An 18,557-nucleotide genomic window follows, 5' to 3' on the forward strand; every position below is an offset into this window, starting at 1 on the left:
AATGAACTGACAGACTCTTCATTATAAAATTCCTCAAGGTCGTTCCGACCAAGCAGGCCGACGCATATGCCATTCCAGGTATTGCCCAATATTACCGTGCTGATCGATCCACCATGTATTAGCGACGCACGCAAACACTGCAGACAAATTTTTCTACGGTATATTTAGTACGAAGCTTCATAATAGAGAGATCCTAATATTGAAGACTGGTCTGAAGGAGTCGAGGAATGAGATAGGAGGGATTGTGTTGAAGTTTTGCAAAAGTTCCGGAGACTTGAGAGGCAGGAGTCAATTCTCACTAGCTCAACATTGCAGTCGGGAACCGGCCTTTCCCATGAAAGCTCGCGTCCGCGCCGCTTTTATGGAAAACAATAACACGTTATGTCATCATAACAATGCTACAGAATTGGAGATCTTTCATTTGCGCTCCCGTGGTCCTGTGAAGGGTTGTGTTCTATTTCTGATAACGAGCGAGTGAAGTGCACGTTTAGAAAACTAACGGCGTAGCGTGACGTGCATGACAACTCAACCACGTGTTTCGCGTTCTACGAGCTCATGTATGTGTGCGGTCGCTTCAGTAGTGTTTGTTTTTCAAGTGAGGCTGGAATGTTTCTCGCGCAAGGAGGTCTGCAGAAGTGGTCTTTGAATCCACGATAAAGTACTGATACTTATTGCGGGCCACTAGGCCTTAGGGGCTCCTCATTGAGCCGACGACGTGTGCCCTGAAGAGTTCGCATGGAGCTGCAAAAAATTGTTTCGCCAATTCGCACCAAGGTTCGACGTTACAACGCACCCCGTACATCGGGCACGCGTTGATCGGCAGGCCACCCATTCCCGGCAACATGAGGACGGCCTCAGCCTCGGCGGGGGCCGAGGCACTCGCCTCCCTCCCTTCGCTGCGAACGTCGCCGACGGCCGCGTAGACGGCGGGCTGCTGCTGCTGCGGCGGCGGCATGAGGTACGTCCGATGGACGGGCAGCTGGCCGAAGAACGGTGTCGAGTAGACTTGCAGTTGAAGCGGCGGCTGCGCCCCGCCCTGCATCACGAGCGGTGACGGTGACGCCACGTTCGCGCCGGGGCTCGGCGGCTCGCGTTCCTTGCGCGAGGCCCGCGTTCTTCTCGAGGGCGTAGAGCGCAGCAGCGCCGCCAGATCTTTCGTTCCGCGACGATGGTCGTCCTCAGAGGCCGCGGCGGGGTCGGCGTTGCGAGGGGTGACCTTTTTCGATTTCATCGTCTGGTCACCTGGGCGCGGGTATGTCAATTACCGGTCATCGAAGAGACGTAAGACGCCTCGTGGACATGAGGCCCTGCCGGCGCTTTAAGCTAACTATTGGCTTCCGGTATAAGAATAAGCAGCGGTCTTGAAACTTCTGCTTGAACATTGGGGAATGGCGAAAAAAAAATCACCTTTTCGCAGCTTCAACGCTTTGGCGTCAGAAGTAAAATACGCAGACGCGAGTATAACACTAAGAAACTAAACCGCTAACAAGACTAAAGAGGCACTTAATTTAAAAGTGAAGAGTCTAGAAAATAAAAGATTGTTCCACTACAACATGGCGTCCCTGTTCACAGGGTCGTCAGTGAAGCTGTGAACTTTATAACATGTGAACAGAGAGTTCTTTGACGTTTAGAGTGAGCTCACGACGACAATATTTTCGCGAGCTTTGCGTATCTTTCACGCATAATAATACAATTTGCCTCCCTTCCTGGGGATCCTCCATCGTGGTGGATGACTACGCGATATGTTCAATGGCAACTGGGTAACAGATTCATCACGCCGGATATTCGTCATTACCACTGCTCGGTGAACAGTAATGCGAAGCACAGAGGAGTCGGTGGTAACTACGATGGTGCATCGCACTTGACTCGGAAGGGCTCTAAGTGTTTAGGTTTAGTGCCCGGCACGGCTTTAAGGGTTAACCTGATCAAAACGGCACAGGGCCATGTGTTTGTGAGAGAAATATTGTTACCTTGCGTGCGTTTCTTTCGCGTGACAACGTCGCTGGTGCGGGAAGGAAAAGTGATGTCCTCCTTGCCTCTCGACGACGACCTCTTGGAGTAAGAGAAGGAAGGACAGGGGCTCGTCATGAAAAATCGGCACGGAACGATGCGAAATCCTTCTTCTTCGGCTTGTGCTCGTGCCGCTTAACAAAAGCATCTTCTTCTTTACTTTCTATTTTCCTTACTTTCGTTTTTACTTTGTATTCTAACTTGACAGCGGAAGATCAGGAATGAACTTTTATTTCTTTTTATTTAGACACCGTTGCCACGCGCCATCAAATTGAAAAAAAAAAGTTTGGCAGCATGTTGCACTCCTGTAACACGTGAAGGCGAGAGCCCCCTGCAAGCTTGGTGATGCATTAGGTCATACGATCGGAGGGGTCAGACTTCTTGCAAGACCTAACGAGCCGCAGTGCGAAGTAAACGTGGGATAAGCCGCACTCTGCGAAATTCAGCCTGCTCTTTTCGTTGCCGCCTCGCATCGTCGCGTTGCTGCTTACACAGTTCGGATTCTTTCGCTCGATTTCAACGCTTAGCTGCGACTTCGCGCACTCGAATAGCGTGTTCAGACTCGCGCCAACGACGTTTTTCTTCGACTTTACGTTGCATCGTCTTAGCAGGGGAAAGCAGCACTCGTGGTCGAACGCCTTGCTCCCGCCTCTTCGCATGTCACCTCGTATCTCGCTTGCCGAGCACCTAGGTCGTAGCCTACTTCTGAAGGGGGTATGCAATGCTTTATTGATGGTTAGGATGCTTGTTGTGAGCTTCTTCTTTATTGGAACGTATGCTGCTCTGTGTGTTGTATGGGTGATTTCATTGAATGTATCAGCCATTGCATTTTTGTTTGCTTATGGGGGTATGGCCATTGCTTATGATGAAATGTTTGTACCACTTGAGATGCCGCCTTAAGTGGGTATGAGCCATTGCAACGGGGAGCCACTTAAGGCTTTCGCCTTAATAATTCAAGAATATCACCCTTGCGAACATTTCGCGCAATTGCTGCAGTGGTGGCTCGTGATATCTGTTGTGTACTAGACATTTATTTTGGACATGCCGTAGGATAAAGACTGCTCACTAGTGAAAAACGCATTAAGGGTTGTAACGAAGCGACCAACTTGACATCTCTGTACAATTGTGAAGGAGCTAAATCGTTCTGGTCGGCTTGAGCAGTTTGGCTCCTCGATTTGTGAGATTATATATTCGCGTCAGTTGCCACTGTGACCATAGATGCAACAGCGCAGACGAGCTCTCTGTTTGCCCAGTTTCAACACTCACTCTTCCCCTCTCCACCCTGCCTCCATTCGAAGCTTCGATTAGTGTTCGTAGTTTTGATATTATCATTTTAATCCTTTTACTAGGAACACGACAAGGGCGGGTTGAGCCAGAAGTCGAACTCGTACATCTCGACGCTATAGCGTTTACAGCTGGTCGAGAGGGTTGCGGCAGCCTTCATCCAAAGGCGAGCTGTGAAACCACGTTCTGTTCATCACCGTTGGCTGTAAAGCGAGGGCCCGATGCGTCCGTGTTCACGTGAGCGTTGTATGTGGGTCAGGTTGAGTAAACCAACCTTTCCTTTCGTGAGACTTTAGCGCTCCCCTTCGCACAAATGCCGCACCAGCTAGCACAGTAATTTACTATTCGGAAACCTACCTCGTTCATTCGAGTAGTCATTAGAGCGAAATCACAATCCTGAATGTCAACTTGACCCGTTTTCGTCGAGTTCAGGTAAACCCCTTGTGTGAGCGCTTTGCGATGCCGTACGTGAGGAGAAAGTGTTTATTATGATTGCTTTACCTGATTTGTCGTTATACATAACTCTCTTAGTGGTGCAGAAGTTGCTGTGTTCCACTTAATACGTTTGCCGAGTACTGAAACATACACATTTACTGCGCTTATTAGAATTATTTTTTTTTAACCGTAGGTGTTAGTCCAGAAGCTTTGTCCTTGTGAGCTAACTACGGGCAAGCCTCAACTTTAGAGTAATAGTTGGAAGTCGGGCTTGCTGGGCACATATGGAGGCTTAGGCTCTTCTGGGATGTGCAGTACCATCTCAGGAAATATCCCCATTCTATATGATTTCACTGACGGATAAACGTGTCTTCCAGATATGGTGTATTACTAAACCTGCTCTGCGTCAAATGGATCTACTTTATACTCGCTTAAGTAACCCCGATGGCGTCGACAGAGTTTCCCTTACCTCCTCGTCCATCCTTTTGTGTTGCTGTTAAAATCCACCGTTTGTCTGCACAACACATTACAGGGCTGTCCTAGCTCTGGTTGTTCCTTTTAGCCTTAACAAGAACAACTAGCGGCGTTTGTTTCCTAGTCTTACTACTGCATGGACTCGTTAGAAAGGAGATCAATCACTGTGTTAAAATAAAATAACGTTCCGGCATCTATATGGATTTCTTGTTCATAAAAAAAAAGTCGCAGTTTCGGCCGAAAGGCAAAGCATCGCTTTCGACAGCGAAGTAGTAGACAGTTATACGAAGTAAGGATGGTAGCTTTATCGGCCGTGTAAACTTGGACACATTCGCTTACTCATTGAAGTAACAAGCATGGTGTCAGCACCCACAGGCAAACATGAACACATCACACTCGATGACCGCGGACACTCACTGTCAAAACGCTGCCGTGAGCAAGCGCGGGAGCAGCAGCGAGTGAAGTCACCTTTGTGCCTTCAACACAAACAGCGGGGAGAAAACAGCACGCGCAAAGCAAAGGTATGAGCCGTCTGCAGATCGCTTTCAAGATACGGCGCGCGTGACCGCGCGCCGCCGCGCTAAGTGCACAGTTGCTGGCGGAGTTGAAGCTGCCCCCCTCCCCTCCCTCCGGCGCTGCTTCCCCACTTTCCTCCGTTTCGCGCGCGAGATTGAGCCGCGATCGTCAGTTACCCTTGACTCCGGTCGCGAAAGACGCTGCCGGAGACTAACGCCGCCCCCTCCCTCCCGGTCATCCCCCCACGGCCTTTCACGCGACGGATGAGGGCGCGTTTGCTCTCCGCCTTTCTCCCTCGCGCGCGCCGGATTGAGCCGTGACCGTTGGCTCACCTCGAGTGCTTTCACTCGCAAATACAGCATACGGCGCGCGACGACGGTCTTATCGCCGTTGGACTTTATGCGGAACATCACGGCGACGGCGACAACAAAAATCTGCCTGGAGTCTCTATTGCAATAACATAATGGCGGCTGAAGAAGACAGTTCTTAAAAACAGTAAGTGATGAGGCATTCTTTAGAGTGACCCAGGAAAGATTCCAGATGCCAGTCTTTTCGTATCGAATATACTTGCAGTGTATTCAGACTATATTAGTCTAGAATCCCACGACACTATTCAGCTGAGCTCCATTTAGTCTTCTTTCATTGTCACAAAAGTAGAGATATCTGTTTATGATGTGAAGTCGGGGGCATTACACTCGGATGATTTGCGTGATTACTTTCTTTCTTTATAGCGACACTTTAGTACATTGCATTCAAGTGAAAAATGTCCTTTTTTATGCATACGCGTGATGTGTAATGTTTGTTGTGTATAGAGCCTTCTGTGTATATGTAATGTCAGTGCTACTGCCATGTAAGGGACCCTGGGCCTCCGTCAAGCTGCTGCGACAGCTTTTTGCCCAGGTGACCCTCTAGTTCCTTTTCATTCTGGTACATAAAATTGATTGATTAATTGATTGGCTGATTGATTTATTGGATTGATTGATTGAAATACGGAGCCTTGCACTTCATCGGGTTCTCGCCGACATATGTAACCTATTACTTAGGTGACTGCAAACTTCTACTGAATCTGTTTGTCGTGGTGCGCTCGATGAATGCGCGTTCTGAAGCTGTAACGTACTTTGACCAAATCCATCGCATTATCAAGAAAAGCTCAGGCTTTGAACCACAGAGGGAGCGGTCCGATTGACGCCCATGCAAACAAAATGTCACAAGGCAGCCTTACGGCACTGAAGAGTCATTTACACATGAAATTGTTTCTTCCGCGTGACAAAGGGCTGATGACATTTAGAGTATGATGGCTGGAGTGGTTCCTGGGGCTCTTCAAACATATAGTTTCAACCGCAGGCGCGGATGCATTCCTCGTACGAGACGAATCGGTTTTCGTTTCCCTGGCATCCACCGTAGACGAACGAGCGGCATGTTCCGGAAGAGCTGTCGTAGTAGAACGATGGGAAGTAGGCGAGGCAGAGACCCGTACGAGGGGGAAGGTAGCACAGGTTTGGTTTGCCTTGTGCACTGGCGTCTGGAAGAAGGGTAGAAAAGAAAGAAAGACTTGGTTACCATGACATTTTGTCGTTGTTTTGCTGCGTGACGGCAAGACGGGAGTGATCAACTATAGTCGGAACACGGAATGTCAACGGCTGGAGTGAACGTTTCGTCAAGGGGACTTGGGTTTTGTCAGCGTAAGAAGAGAAAGTTTTCGTGAGAGTCATATCCCATCACGAAGAGAGGCGCCCTTATCGAAAGTTTGGCTCCAGCTGTAGACATACCTAGTTCAGCCATTACTGACTACTTCGAGTCCCCATATTCCTGTGAAAACATGTCTGGAAACATGGCAGGCTATTTAAAGCCAGGTATTCCTAAGGCTAGTCGCAAACATCTCAGAGCCCGTTTCATGGCGCCATCGAAATGTAACGTTGTTTGGCTATTCATTTGTGCAATGTTTAATGGAAGAAAAATACCACTTTCTGAAGGAAAAGCTTCATGCCCTACATATCGAAGTACTGAAGTGATCTCGACTTCCTCGCGCCTCAGTGCAGATTATGCGCAACGACTTTGACGTTTCTGGCTCACTAAACTGTTTCAGCAATTGTCAATAGCTGAAAGCACTTGTAGGAGCACTTGCAGCCGATGACTCTAGCGATAGAACAATCTATATCTCAAATTTTTGTCCCTAGTCAGCTGTCCAAAGTGTGCTCTGTTCCAGCATCTACAGCAGATGCTCATACGCTGCTCTGCTTAGAAACGAGAACTACACGACACAGCATTCTAAGAGCAACCGTCCTACAAGTTAATCAAACTGAGAAATATATGCGCTGCGTTATAGATGGTAACTTCTATTACAACGAAGCTGTTAAGGGCACGTTCCCCACTATCGTGTTCGCGTGTGAAAAAAAAAAAATTCCTGATGATAGTGCAATGCCGGGCTGACCCACGGCGGTGGTGCAGTTCTTCATTAAGGATCCCACATACACAGCTTCTCTGGTCATCCTACTTCACAGCGTGGAAGGGCACTGAGTTCTTTATCTAGATTTTTACATCAGAAGGACCTGCAGACTTTCGTTCAGTTACCTTCACGCCTCGCTGCGACTTCTTTGTTGAAGAAATCAAGGGATAAATACTATTAAATAGTAATTATTCCTACAGAGAGACGATCCAGATTGATTGTTCTGTATAATTTTTAAGCCTTATGTCATCTCCCTGTTGCGTCGACTATACCGACGTCTTCATGTTGGCCGCACAATCCTCTAGCAGTAATAGTACAGGTAAAGGATGCATAATATAGCTTGGTGATATTTAGCCACCACTTGACAGGATCTTTTTACTCAGGATAACAAGGCACCACGAAATTAACCGTTTGCGTGACATTCTTTACTGAGAGAAAGAGAAAAAAAAAAGAAAGGCAAGACACGAACAAATCGCATACTGGACTCATCTTCGTACGAAGGCACCGCAGAGTATAAAGAAAAGGGAAAAAAATAGAGTATACTTAAAACAACTAAAACGGAGATTACTTCACCAGGAAATAATACGACGCAGGATTGAAGCATAACCAGCACATAGCAAATACACTCTGTGTATTGTAACCGTAATTGATTTCAAAAGCACAGCTCACCCTGGAAGAATATGGCCAGAAGAAGCACGGCCGCCAAAGCAGACACTCGAAGCATCGTTGACACGTGAGATTTCCGCGCGGTCGTCCTTGAAGAGATTCACTCCAGGCTGGGCGGCGCCGTTTAAATATATTTGGCGACCTCCATCCTGCCGAGCAACGCCGCTCGGGGTTCCGGTTTCCTCAGGACGCCACGGCGCACGTGTCGGAGGGTGCGCAGGCGTCGCTGTCCGCGCTCTGGCGGCTCTGCGTGGTGTTACGCACGGGGCAGGAAATGTGTCCGCAAAAGGAAAGAGATTGCCTGTTCATTGGGGTTACGTATACGTGGGCCCGATACTAGAAGAGCGTTAGAATGGGTAGTTGGGCGTGTATTCTAATACACCTGGTGGATCTCGTAGGGCGCAGAGAAGGAAATAAGCGATGTGTAAAAGCAATAAAAGTACATCCCGAAACTTTCAGAAAAAAAAAAAAGACGGGTTGTGTCCACATCGCCCGACGTCTTGGCCAAATTACGAGTTGAAAATCTGTTCAGCGTTGTCGCCACCTCTGTAGTTTGAAGGAATTGCAAGCGCGTAGGTGTCACTATTCTGGCACGTATCGCTTCGAGCTCCACGCTCGTACTTGAGCCCAAGCCAACATTCGGCGCGCCCGAGCGTGTCAGCGGCGCGGGCAATGGTTCAGCCCGCGCTTTCGCCTTTGTAAACACTCTCTTTCAAGGCAAATATTTTCTTGGTGGCGGGCGATGTTCCGCCTCCTTCTGGCACGCCCCCCGCATCATTCTTGCTCGTCGGCCCTCGTCACGCTTCGTGGAAGCGCGAGCCATACATGTCCAGCGACGAGGGGAAATACCGGGTTGGTACTTTTGCGCCCCGCTAAATTTAGACTACTTGAGATTTGCTTTTCTACTCGCTTGAAGTATAGCCGCCAGTGGTGAATCGTACTCCTCCGCGCTGTGCAATTGCGTGCAATCATTATTAGAGGAAAATCAAACGCAGTAATCTTTCTTTCTTTCTTTTATTGGGATCATGACTTGCCATAAGGCATAATGTATGGTGTGTACTATATGCGTAGTGTAATACCTGCGTTGGGTAGGAATTCAACCAGTGTTCCGTGGTATCTGTTGTGGGGTACGAAGCGATCATAGCTGGTCGTGGCATTGTAATGTGGGCCAGCTTGCAGTATAGAAGACGGGAACGTTCAACTCACACGCCGGAACAGGTTCATGCTAAAAAGTATGCGCTTGTTTCAGTCAATGGATGGGGACAGTATGGACATGTTGCACCCAGTGGAAGAATGCGGCCAGTTCCATGCAGACATGGTAGCTAATGTAAGGACCATCCTGGCACGAAGCCTCCTAGGCCCAACTTCCTCCTTTATAGTTAGGTGTAAACAACAGCTTTTAGGAGCATGACACCAGACACAGCAGAAAAACCACAGCGTGCCGTCCTGTGGTTATCTTGCTGTGTCCTGTGTCGCGCTGTTTAAAGCTGTTGCTTACAAGATGTACCAACCAGTCCAAGTGAACACGCTCTTAGCCTACTTGGGTCACGGGTGACGGGAGGGGGGGGGGGGAGGGGGGAGGTTGACAGACATATAGTGGGTAAACAGCGTTTGTGTCCCGCCGGACGAAATTTTATGGGCGAGGAGAGGAGGTGAGGAGCGGAGGGGACGGGGGAGATTGACGGAAGACCTTGAAGTAGGAGGTATGTGTGCCTACTGGTCAGCAGCAATGTTTGGAAGGTTCGAAGCATCACCTTGAATCTTTTTTAACTTGACAAATGTTCCTATATTGCAATTCAAGGTGTGTATCGTCTCACAGATATCGCCTTGCGAACGTTCTTGAATTTTTTTGATGACCGCTAAGGAGTCAGTGAAAGTATTCAAGTGTCTGAGTGTAGGCAGCCTAGAGGTAGCATCCTGCATAGCGTCGTGGTTGGCTTGAAGTTTCGTTAATAAAACACTGACTTCCACAGATATGTAACGCTCGTAAGCCGTGATAAAATCATGCGTAGGGCTAAGAAAAACCGCAACCATTCCACTCTGTGAATTTGCGCTACCAGTGGAGCTGTAAAAAAGGCAACTCACACCACTGAGTGCAAAAGGTTACCTATATAGAGGCTTTTCCCTTCAGGGTCCGTAGAATACTCTGCGAAGACGCACAATCGCTACTAATAGCGGCTAAGCCTGTCGAGGTGTCCAAATTGAAACGCGCCAAGCGTTTCAATATGCTGGCTGCCCCGCAATAAATTCATAAGGGTGGTCTACCGGGCTTGTCGATGCGTACGTCCGAGGCATGCTCTCTGCCTCCGGACACGGACGCATTCGAATGCAAGTGTCGAGCTCTGCAAGGGTGGATTCAGCGGCCACGTCTGGCCGTAGTAACGGGTATTCTGACGCCCCCCTCACCCCCGGGTTATCGACCTGTACTCCCGATTTTGCCATCAGGTGAAATTATGAACGAGTGTTTGTTGTTACACTGTGACGTAGCCGGGAGACCATACCGCCTCGAATATTTCCGCGGTCAGCTGCAAGAGCTCGGTTTACTGAAAGACGTGACCAGTATAGGGCCCTTCCAAATGACGCATGTGTGGCTGATCGAGCTACGAACGCCAGAGGTAAAGGAAGTGCTGGTTAACACGGGTGGCCTGGAGGTGAAGGGGCGTGATTGCGTCATCATTGACCCTGTACAGCTAGACGTCACAGTCAAGGTGCACTAGGTTCCATTGCGCGTTACCGAGGAAGCATTGAAGAGAAGGCTTTCGGTTACTATGGCAAAGTGTAAAAAGTACGAAAAGGGGCTTGGAAGGTGAGAGGTTTCGAGCAAGCCGAGTCCACCACGCCTATTGCGCGGGTGATGCTCCGACAAGGCTTAACACCGGACGCGCTGCCCCATTTGTTCAAGATTTTTGGTGGCTCAGTGCTCGTCGTCTAACCCAGGGAGCTCCAATTTGCTTTTGTTGTCGACGCAAAGGGCACGTTAGATGAAACTGCAATGTACCAAGGTGTTCTCACTGCCAGGAATTCGACCATGAAGCACAAAATTGCGTGCGTACATGTGCGAGAGTTGCTGCCAGCAGGCAACCTGATGACGTGGGTCTCGAATTGACGGAGGAGGAGGTAACGGAGAAGCTGACAGCGTCTTTGGAAACGCAGGTTGAACAGGTTGGAAGCGACGCGAAAAAAGAAAATGGACAGCATGACATGAAAGCAGAGACAAAGAAGGATGAATGAAGACGAGAAGACACCGCCTGTACCCGAAGAAGTGGATTATGTGTGTGACGCCTTGAACGTGGAGATGGACGCAGAGCCAGAGACTACATATGAGACGCCGGATGAAAAGGCCACTAAGGAGCCGGCCACACCTCCCAAGCGGCACCGAAGTGATGCTGCAGATGAAGAGACCCCAGCGAACAATCTTCAACGATTGGAGCCGCAGCGGATGGCTATCCGGTCGTGACCCGGGTCAAGAAAGGAAAGTACGCCCCAACGCAAAGGTTAGCTCGCTCACCCGAGAAGGGTAGGCGACGCAGTGACCAACGCGAACAACGTCTCGGGTGCCCGTTCAACCTGTGTTCCGAGAAGGACGCTCGGTTTGTGAAAGTTGTTAATTGATGGGGCCCTCACCGGTGTATTACTCTTGCCGCCAATGTCGTCTTCGTTTTTTCGCTGTGCAATAAAGAACTACAAAGCATAACTCCCTTCGGCTTCGCTTCTCGAATGCACCCCCGCGTGTTCTGTTCCTTTCTTCTTTCCGCTTTCTGGAGAAAATGGAAGGAATAGCGTCCGGCTTTAGCCGCTGCCTTATTGGTGAAATGCTCGTCTGATAGTCACTGTCCCCGAAGTGTCCGGAGGACAAAGTGTCTGCTCGCGACGAGTGACCAGCACGAATTCGTATCCTTCGAAGCGTCGGCTCTGCCGGAAAGGTACGACACGGCTTGCCTCTCCCGACAATACTTTTCCCCCACTCTTGCGCGCAGCAGCGTAGAGTCATTCTCCTCCGCTGTGCCAGGTGCTTCACCCATCACATTACATAGCAGCACACAACACAAACGGCGATTTTTAAGGCTTGTGCGCATGCTGCGGTTGCGAAAAGAAGTATGCGGTCGCGAGCAACTGCGCATTTGAGACGTCGTTCGCTGCAGTCCGGCGCCGTCCATGCGGGTGGAGAGACGCGGGCGATGGCTGGCTCGCCGGTATCCGGCACAGACAACGCCCCAAGAACGTCGCTTCTTCTATAGTTTACGGCATTTTGTGAAAAATGCATGAAATTTATTTTTTTCCGCTAGTCTATGCCTAAAAACAAAGTTGTGCCAACCAATTTCAGCACCCAATCTTTTAGGCTAAAAATCTCGGCCGCAAATGTTCGCTATCTCTTTAAAAAAGGTTCGGGCATAGTGGGAGAAACAGTTACAAGTTGTCAGCGTGGACGATTCGTGCTGTGCAATTTTGTATATTGCAACATGAAATTTCGGATATTATGTGTGTACGCACCAACAGAAGTGAATGACTGGCTAAGCTTCTTTCAAGAAGTATCGCAGTACATGAAAACAGACAGATGTTTGATAGTGTTAGGAGATTTCAATTGTGTTTTGAACTCGGACGATCGTTGCAGTGACGGATACTGGGCTGATAGGAGCGTTGTGTTCCACAGGGAGGCCATTGGAAGAGCTCTGTTGGAGGTCATTGAAAATTACGCGAATGGACGCAATAATCCGCATTATAGTCATTTTTAAGGCAATAATCATGCAAGGTTAGACAGAGCCTATGTTTCGCCAGAAATTGCCACACTGTGGGATGATAACCTCATTATTTAGTAGCGTTCACAATGGTGAAAAAAGGTCACCCTAAAACTTGAATCAAAGTGGGAAACATGAAAATTAAACGCGAAACTCTTAAAGGAAGATCAATTTCTAAAAAAAGTGTACGTATAGAAATCGCTGTTACTGTGAAATAGTTACCGTGAAAGAGGATGGGGTAAGAACTGGGAGAGGTTTAAAGAAGCCGCAAAAATGAACGCCATAGAGCAAGCGTATATATATGGAAATACGTTTTAAAGAGCGCCAGGAAGAAAATAACAGAAAAAAGAAATGCTGCAATAATTGGTGGATGCTGAAATCGCAACGCGAGACACCTTTATGGAAGAAATAAGAGAAACAAAAAATAAAATTGAGGCTATAGCCAAGGAAATATGCCGTGGCGCACTTGTTCGCGCACGAACGGAAAAGATCGTGCTTGATGAAATGCCAAGAAAGCGTGCTTTGGGAACTGGGAAAAAAGTATGCGAGGAGAAACGAAATGTTTGAGATTGAATACAAAGGGAAATATCTAGAGATGCAGAAGAAATTAATTACACCTTTAAGGAATATTACAGAGAACTCCTGTAGTGTAGAATACCCAGCAAGCCTGGCTACTAGGGCCATTTTCTTACCACTCTATTTAGGTTAGACGCCAAAGAAAAAAAAAAGATTATCAGTAGATATGACAGCAAGGGAAATTGAAATGACCATTAAAGACCTTAAGCCTGAAAAATCGCGTGGATGGGACGGCTTAACTGCAGCTTTTTACAAGGCCGCCTGCTCGCAGGTAGCCATCGTATTACAACGTGTTTTAGGGAGGCGTATCAAGCAGGTCGTCTGCCACCGTATTTTAAAAGCAAGTATGAAGTCTTAATACCAAAAAGGCGATGGCCCGAATAAATTTAACAAAGTCACGGGCTACAGGCTTAGCACGCTGACAAACGTAGATTATAAAGTTTTAATGAAGATATTTGCGCGGAGACTACAAGGGACTATTTGTGCTTTAGTAGGACCACATCAGGCCTGCGGGATAAGAAGTAGGTCTACATTTACTAATATCCGCGTGACTCACAGCATACTTGAATATAGTGACTCAGATTTTACGAAAGTCACCATGTTACAAATTGATTTAGAAAAGGCATTCGACAGAGTGTGTCACACTCTCCTGTTTTCAATTCCTGATTACGTAGGAGCTGGATCATTGATAACCGAGGGAGTTAAAATGGCATATAAAAATTAGAAGAACGTTTAAGCTTCGCCTTTATGAGTGGAACGCGATGTCATTCAAAGATCCCTGACTGCTTCTCACGCTTCCCGGCAGTTGAAGCGTATGCAACCGTAATGTTTACCAGGAAATGCTGGCGGCGAACGCTATATGGAGAGTGTTCGAACTGCTATTACAAATATGCGTGAGTTTTGCCACATGACAAGCAGTAATATAAACCTGATTAAGTGTGTCGTTTTGTGCCAAGGCCGGTGGCTAACAACAGCGCGTGTTTTTGGAGGCATGCAGTGAACACTAACGCCTAGGATTTATCTTGATGTACCGTTAGCCACTCAGCGGGACACCAAAGATTTATGGAATGGAAAAGTGCATGAATTGAAAGCTGAAGTGATATGTGAAAGATACGTGGGCGGGCGTGACCTCTGAGTATACGCACGTGCGGCCATTTGCAGAATCCTGTTGGTAAGCAAGCTGCGGTATCTCATTCAAGTCCAGAGCTGTCCCCGATCAAATTTTCAGAAATTCCATAAAGCATTCGCTATGTTTGTGTGGCCGTCGAATTATGAAGGAAGAAGCAGTAACAACTTGTTTCGCAAGTTAGGTCAGGGGGGCTTGTCATTACCAATCTTATTCTTAAAGAAACTGGTTTCTAGATTTTTGTTCTTGCGAGACACGACAAGTCCTTTCTTGCGAGCAGCTGTTCAAGTCCGATTCAGCAATGTTTTACCTAACTTAGTTGTCTACGCAACGAATACGCAACGAATTAAGTTCTACGTGAAGTGGTCGTGGCATTCAGATTTTTCGCCACAACTTTTCTATGGAATATTTGGCTACTCTGACATCTAAGCGGATAATCTCGGATATATTAGACCTTATTTTCCCAGAACCATTGTATCGATTATTGTACCGCGAAGGCCAGAGGAAACGTGCTAAAACGTGTGGAACGAATGTTTGTACCAGGCGGAGTGAAATCATTGTTGTTTAAATTACATAGGAATGCCTTGCCTGTATATACACGGCTATATGAAGAAGCGGCATAGTTACCGTGGTGTATGAACTGTTTATTTTGCAAGAAATCAGAATCTATAGACAACGTGTTTCTAGACTGTCGGAGTGCAATCTTATTCTGGAATATTATGCAAAGAACTACAAAAAGAATTACCGTTAACACCACCGGGTATTCGTTACTTTGCTACAGGGAAAGACAGTATACCTGATGACGTTCATCTTCCTTGGCCTTCACAGCATCTGGAGGAACCGCATGGCTGTAAGAAGTTCTGTTATAAATTCGAGACTAGTAAACTCTTACTCTACCGAAAATGTGAGAAAACTGCGTGAAGTGTTTCAGAAATTAGGTTATGACGATGCACTGTTGTTATTGATGGATGCTGTTGTCAAAATTAAAGTTTTGTCATCTCAACCGCAAGCTCAAATCGCAGCGCTGGGAAAGGGAGCATTGCTAGCTGATAGCAGCAATTTGTATTGATGTACTTGCCGAATACCTAGAAATTTTGTTTTAAATGCGGCAGTGGCGTAATGGTTTTAATGTCGGGCTTCTGTGCTAGAGGTCCTGTGTTCGAATCCTGCCGGTGGATGATTTTAATCATGTTTATTTAATTATTTCTTACAGAGTACTTTATTGAAAATCACGGATTTCACCAAGTCGAGGAGACGTTTAAAGTGAGAAGGATGAAGTTTAGGAAAATCCGTGTACTTCTCATAATTCCCGTGCATGCTGTATTTTCTGATAGGTTCATCTGTGACACACTGTACCTGTACCTGATGTATGTTTCTACCTATGTTATTTTGTATTTTTTTCTACGTGTTACGTCACGATTTCTTCGTACGCGCCCCCTCCCCTCTTTCTAAATTTTTTAATGAGTATATAGGCATTTGTTCCTGAGCATCTCTGAAATGTTACAGCGCTGTGCTTCCGTTAACGGGAACGCTCCTGTGTTAGCCTCATGTTAGCCTTGCAGTACTGATAAATACTTAAGGCAAGTCACCTCTGCAAGCTGGCACATTAACATGATCTGTCGTAGTGACCATTCGTAGCAATGAAAAAAAAAAAAAACTCGTAAGCGAGACATTCTGCTTCCCAAAAGTGGCTGAACAAGAAATCCACTGCTGGAAGCCAAGCCATACAAAATCCTGACCAAGACAATTCCCCTTGCCGTAACATTAGCTCGACCAGGCTCGACTGAAGATTCTCTTGCTCGGCCACTTTTGATCACTTTAAACTTTCGTCTTCCTGTGAACCCTTGTTTTGATAGCCTCTATAAAGTAGCAGATATACAGAGATGCTTATCGCAGCTCTACGTGAAAGAAATGATACTTTGCTGTCGGCAATGTCGTTATTTTTTATTACATTTGTATGATACCAAAACAAATCTTGAAACTTGAAGTCTAGTCTCGGTTTACAACATTTCTGACTGTGCCACTTAGGCGTTACACGAGGTGTTTATAACGAAAATTATTTGTCAAGCGTTTTTGCAGATGGTTTGCTGTACACAAGCGCACGGGTGAATAGCCTCGACGTTTTGTCACGAAAGAAACTGATGAATTTTTTTTTGCATTCGCCCGAAAGCAATCACAATAAAGAAAAAAAAGGGAAGCGCTTGCTGTTCAGTATTGCCTTGCCGTGTGACACAGGCAACGCTAAAACCACACAAACCCGCTTTCAGCGAGCAAACTGTGCAGCTCTTTCATTTATAATATGTCGCTCAATCATTAGGTTCGCGGAAGTGTTGCTTGCAGGTCTCGGCTTGCAGGTTTGTAGAGCCTGCTTATGAACTCAGGCCCTGATTATTTTTCTTCTTATTTTCGCCCGACCTTTTTACGCACAGAAATGAGGGAGCACAGATACCGAGAATCCACCGCAGCTGTCGTTGATTAATGTTTGTGAAAGCCTGCTAAATCCGGGCTTATGGTTCGTAGGCGTACGAAGGTAAACGGGCGCCTGCCGACGCAACGGGAACTGCATTAATCACCGCCACGAAGGACGCGGGAGCCGCTTTCGTCGTGAGCCGCAGTCCTCGTGTTTAAAAAAAAAGAAAAGAATAATCAACTCAGAGAGGCAAGAAATCTCGTTAATTTCGACCCACCTCGCGCATGTGCATCAACGGCTTTTTGGTGGCCAATGCTTCAGAAGGGGCCTTTTGAATGATGTGGTGCAGTACTCAATATCCAAGCTGCATGGTTGTAAACGAGTAGGCATAGTACACCACCGATTATAGTGTACCCGATCACTCAATTTGTAGTTCAAAGTCATGTTTCAGCGCTGTTTCTTCTTTTCTTTATTAAGCAGATCTTTCGGCCCGATTTCCCATCTCTGCATCTACCTAATGTTTATCGGTAGTCATTTCTTGGCGCCCTACTGAACGGCACTAAAGGTCTGAATACTAAATTGCAGCTCACGGTAAGTAGAATCGGTAATGTGCAGGCCAAAAGAACTGACCACAACAGTTCACAGTCCTCTAAATTTCCAGCGGCCGCTTAGACCAGGTAACTTTTGAAAACTTGGTCCCATCTATGAACCTTTCCTTCAGAGGATATTTACGTCAGCCCAGTAGAGACAGTCAATATATTTTTTTCTGCATGGACGGAATGTGACTGCGGCGTCGCCACATCTCCCTGACGTCATGCATTACAGTCTGCCTCTAACAGGACGTGAAGGAATTATATACTGTATTGGCACTATCGGCTGGTCGCGCACAAATAGTTTGGATACAGCTTTTAAGCTTTACGCCATGAGTAAACTGATTTCAACTTCGAGAATAAAGCTTCATTATACGTGCTGGAGCAATAATGAATCTCGTATAACGAAACTTAGCTGCTGCTCGCACTACCATGGTAGCAAAGTCGTAGCGCTGGCCACAGTTGCGTTGTCCAAGTTCGACCACAAATATTCGCACTTGGATTGAACAGCGCCGAACACACCAACTTACCTATGCGTAATATTCATAGCGGCTTGAGAGCGCGATTCGCCTTTCCCTGGTTTCATTGCTCACTGTAAGACCAAAGTTCAGCTCGACTAGCAAATGGTGCAAAAGCTGTTTTTCGTTAGCCAAAACAGATGTTTCCGTACCCTTGAACAGCAGATTTCTAACCTTTATATGTTAAAAGCAATCGGACTAGTGAAAAAACAAAACAAAGAAACAAAGAAACAAATGAGTAAGCGAGGAATCAAGAGAAGCGAAAAAAAAGCAAGAAAAATAGACGTTACCTTTTTAAAGCATGTCATCCTGTTTTGAACGGCGTCTGCACCTCGGCTCTCAGTGCTATGAATGCTGCTCGTTTGCACAACAGCGTGCTATTTACAAATGGCAATAAACTAGACAGCGTGGTAATTTGCTGCGCAACTCGCACTGAGAAAAGGACGTACATCGCTAGCATTCGGCGGCCAAGCGCTTCCATCCATCTCCCCGTAAGCGCACGCTCCATTGCCGGAAGTTTCAAAAAATGACCACGCAAAAAAAAAAAATGAATTCTTTGTACCTCACAACGGACACGTCGAAATTTGAGTAGGTCGCACGACCGGCTCTCATTGTAACTGAGCCGACTCTCGCCGTGCGCGCCGCTAATGCCTTCGCAGCACGCGAACATTGGTGGTGACGGATCAGACCCCGTCGGTGGCACTGGTTCCGCTGCCGAAAGAACGCAGTTCGTGTTTCTACACTCTGGGCGCACTTGTGCCAACAGCTTT

The 18,557-nt window shown here is 47.1% G+C and overlaps 1 protein-coding gene and 1 long non-coding RNA gene across 2 annotated transcripts in view; one reads left to right on the forward strand and one right to left on the reverse strand.

Moving 5' to 3' along the window:
• Positions 1-8,490, reverse strand: part of LOC140218401 (uncharacterized) — a 47,272-nt gene extending 38,782 nt beyond the window's left edge. The window contains exons 1-3 of the mRNA XM_072288118.1: positions 7,835-8,490; positions 6,059-6,241; positions 794-1,242 (exon numbers count right to left, since the gene is read on the reverse strand). Coding sequence (XP_072144219.1) covers positions 794-1,242; positions 6,059-6,241; positions 7,835-7,889 — 687 coding nt within the window. The 5' untranslated portion in view covers positions 7,890-8,490. The remainder of the gene's footprint in view (positions 1-793; positions 1,243-6,058; positions 6,242-7,834) is intronic.
• The window catches only part of LOC140218506 (uncharacterized), a 276,906-nt gene that overhangs the window by 257,123 nt on the left and 1,226 nt on the right, over positions 1-18,557 (forward strand). The window lies entirely within an intron of this gene.

This window comes from Dermacentor andersoni, chromosome 5 (genome assembly GCF_023375885.2).
Source record: "Dermacentor andersoni chromosome 5, qqDerAnde1_hic_scaffold, whole genome shotgun sequence".
NCBI classification, from domain to species: Eukaryota; Metazoa; Arthropoda; class Arachnida; order Ixodida; family Ixodidae; genus Dermacentor; species Dermacentor andersoni.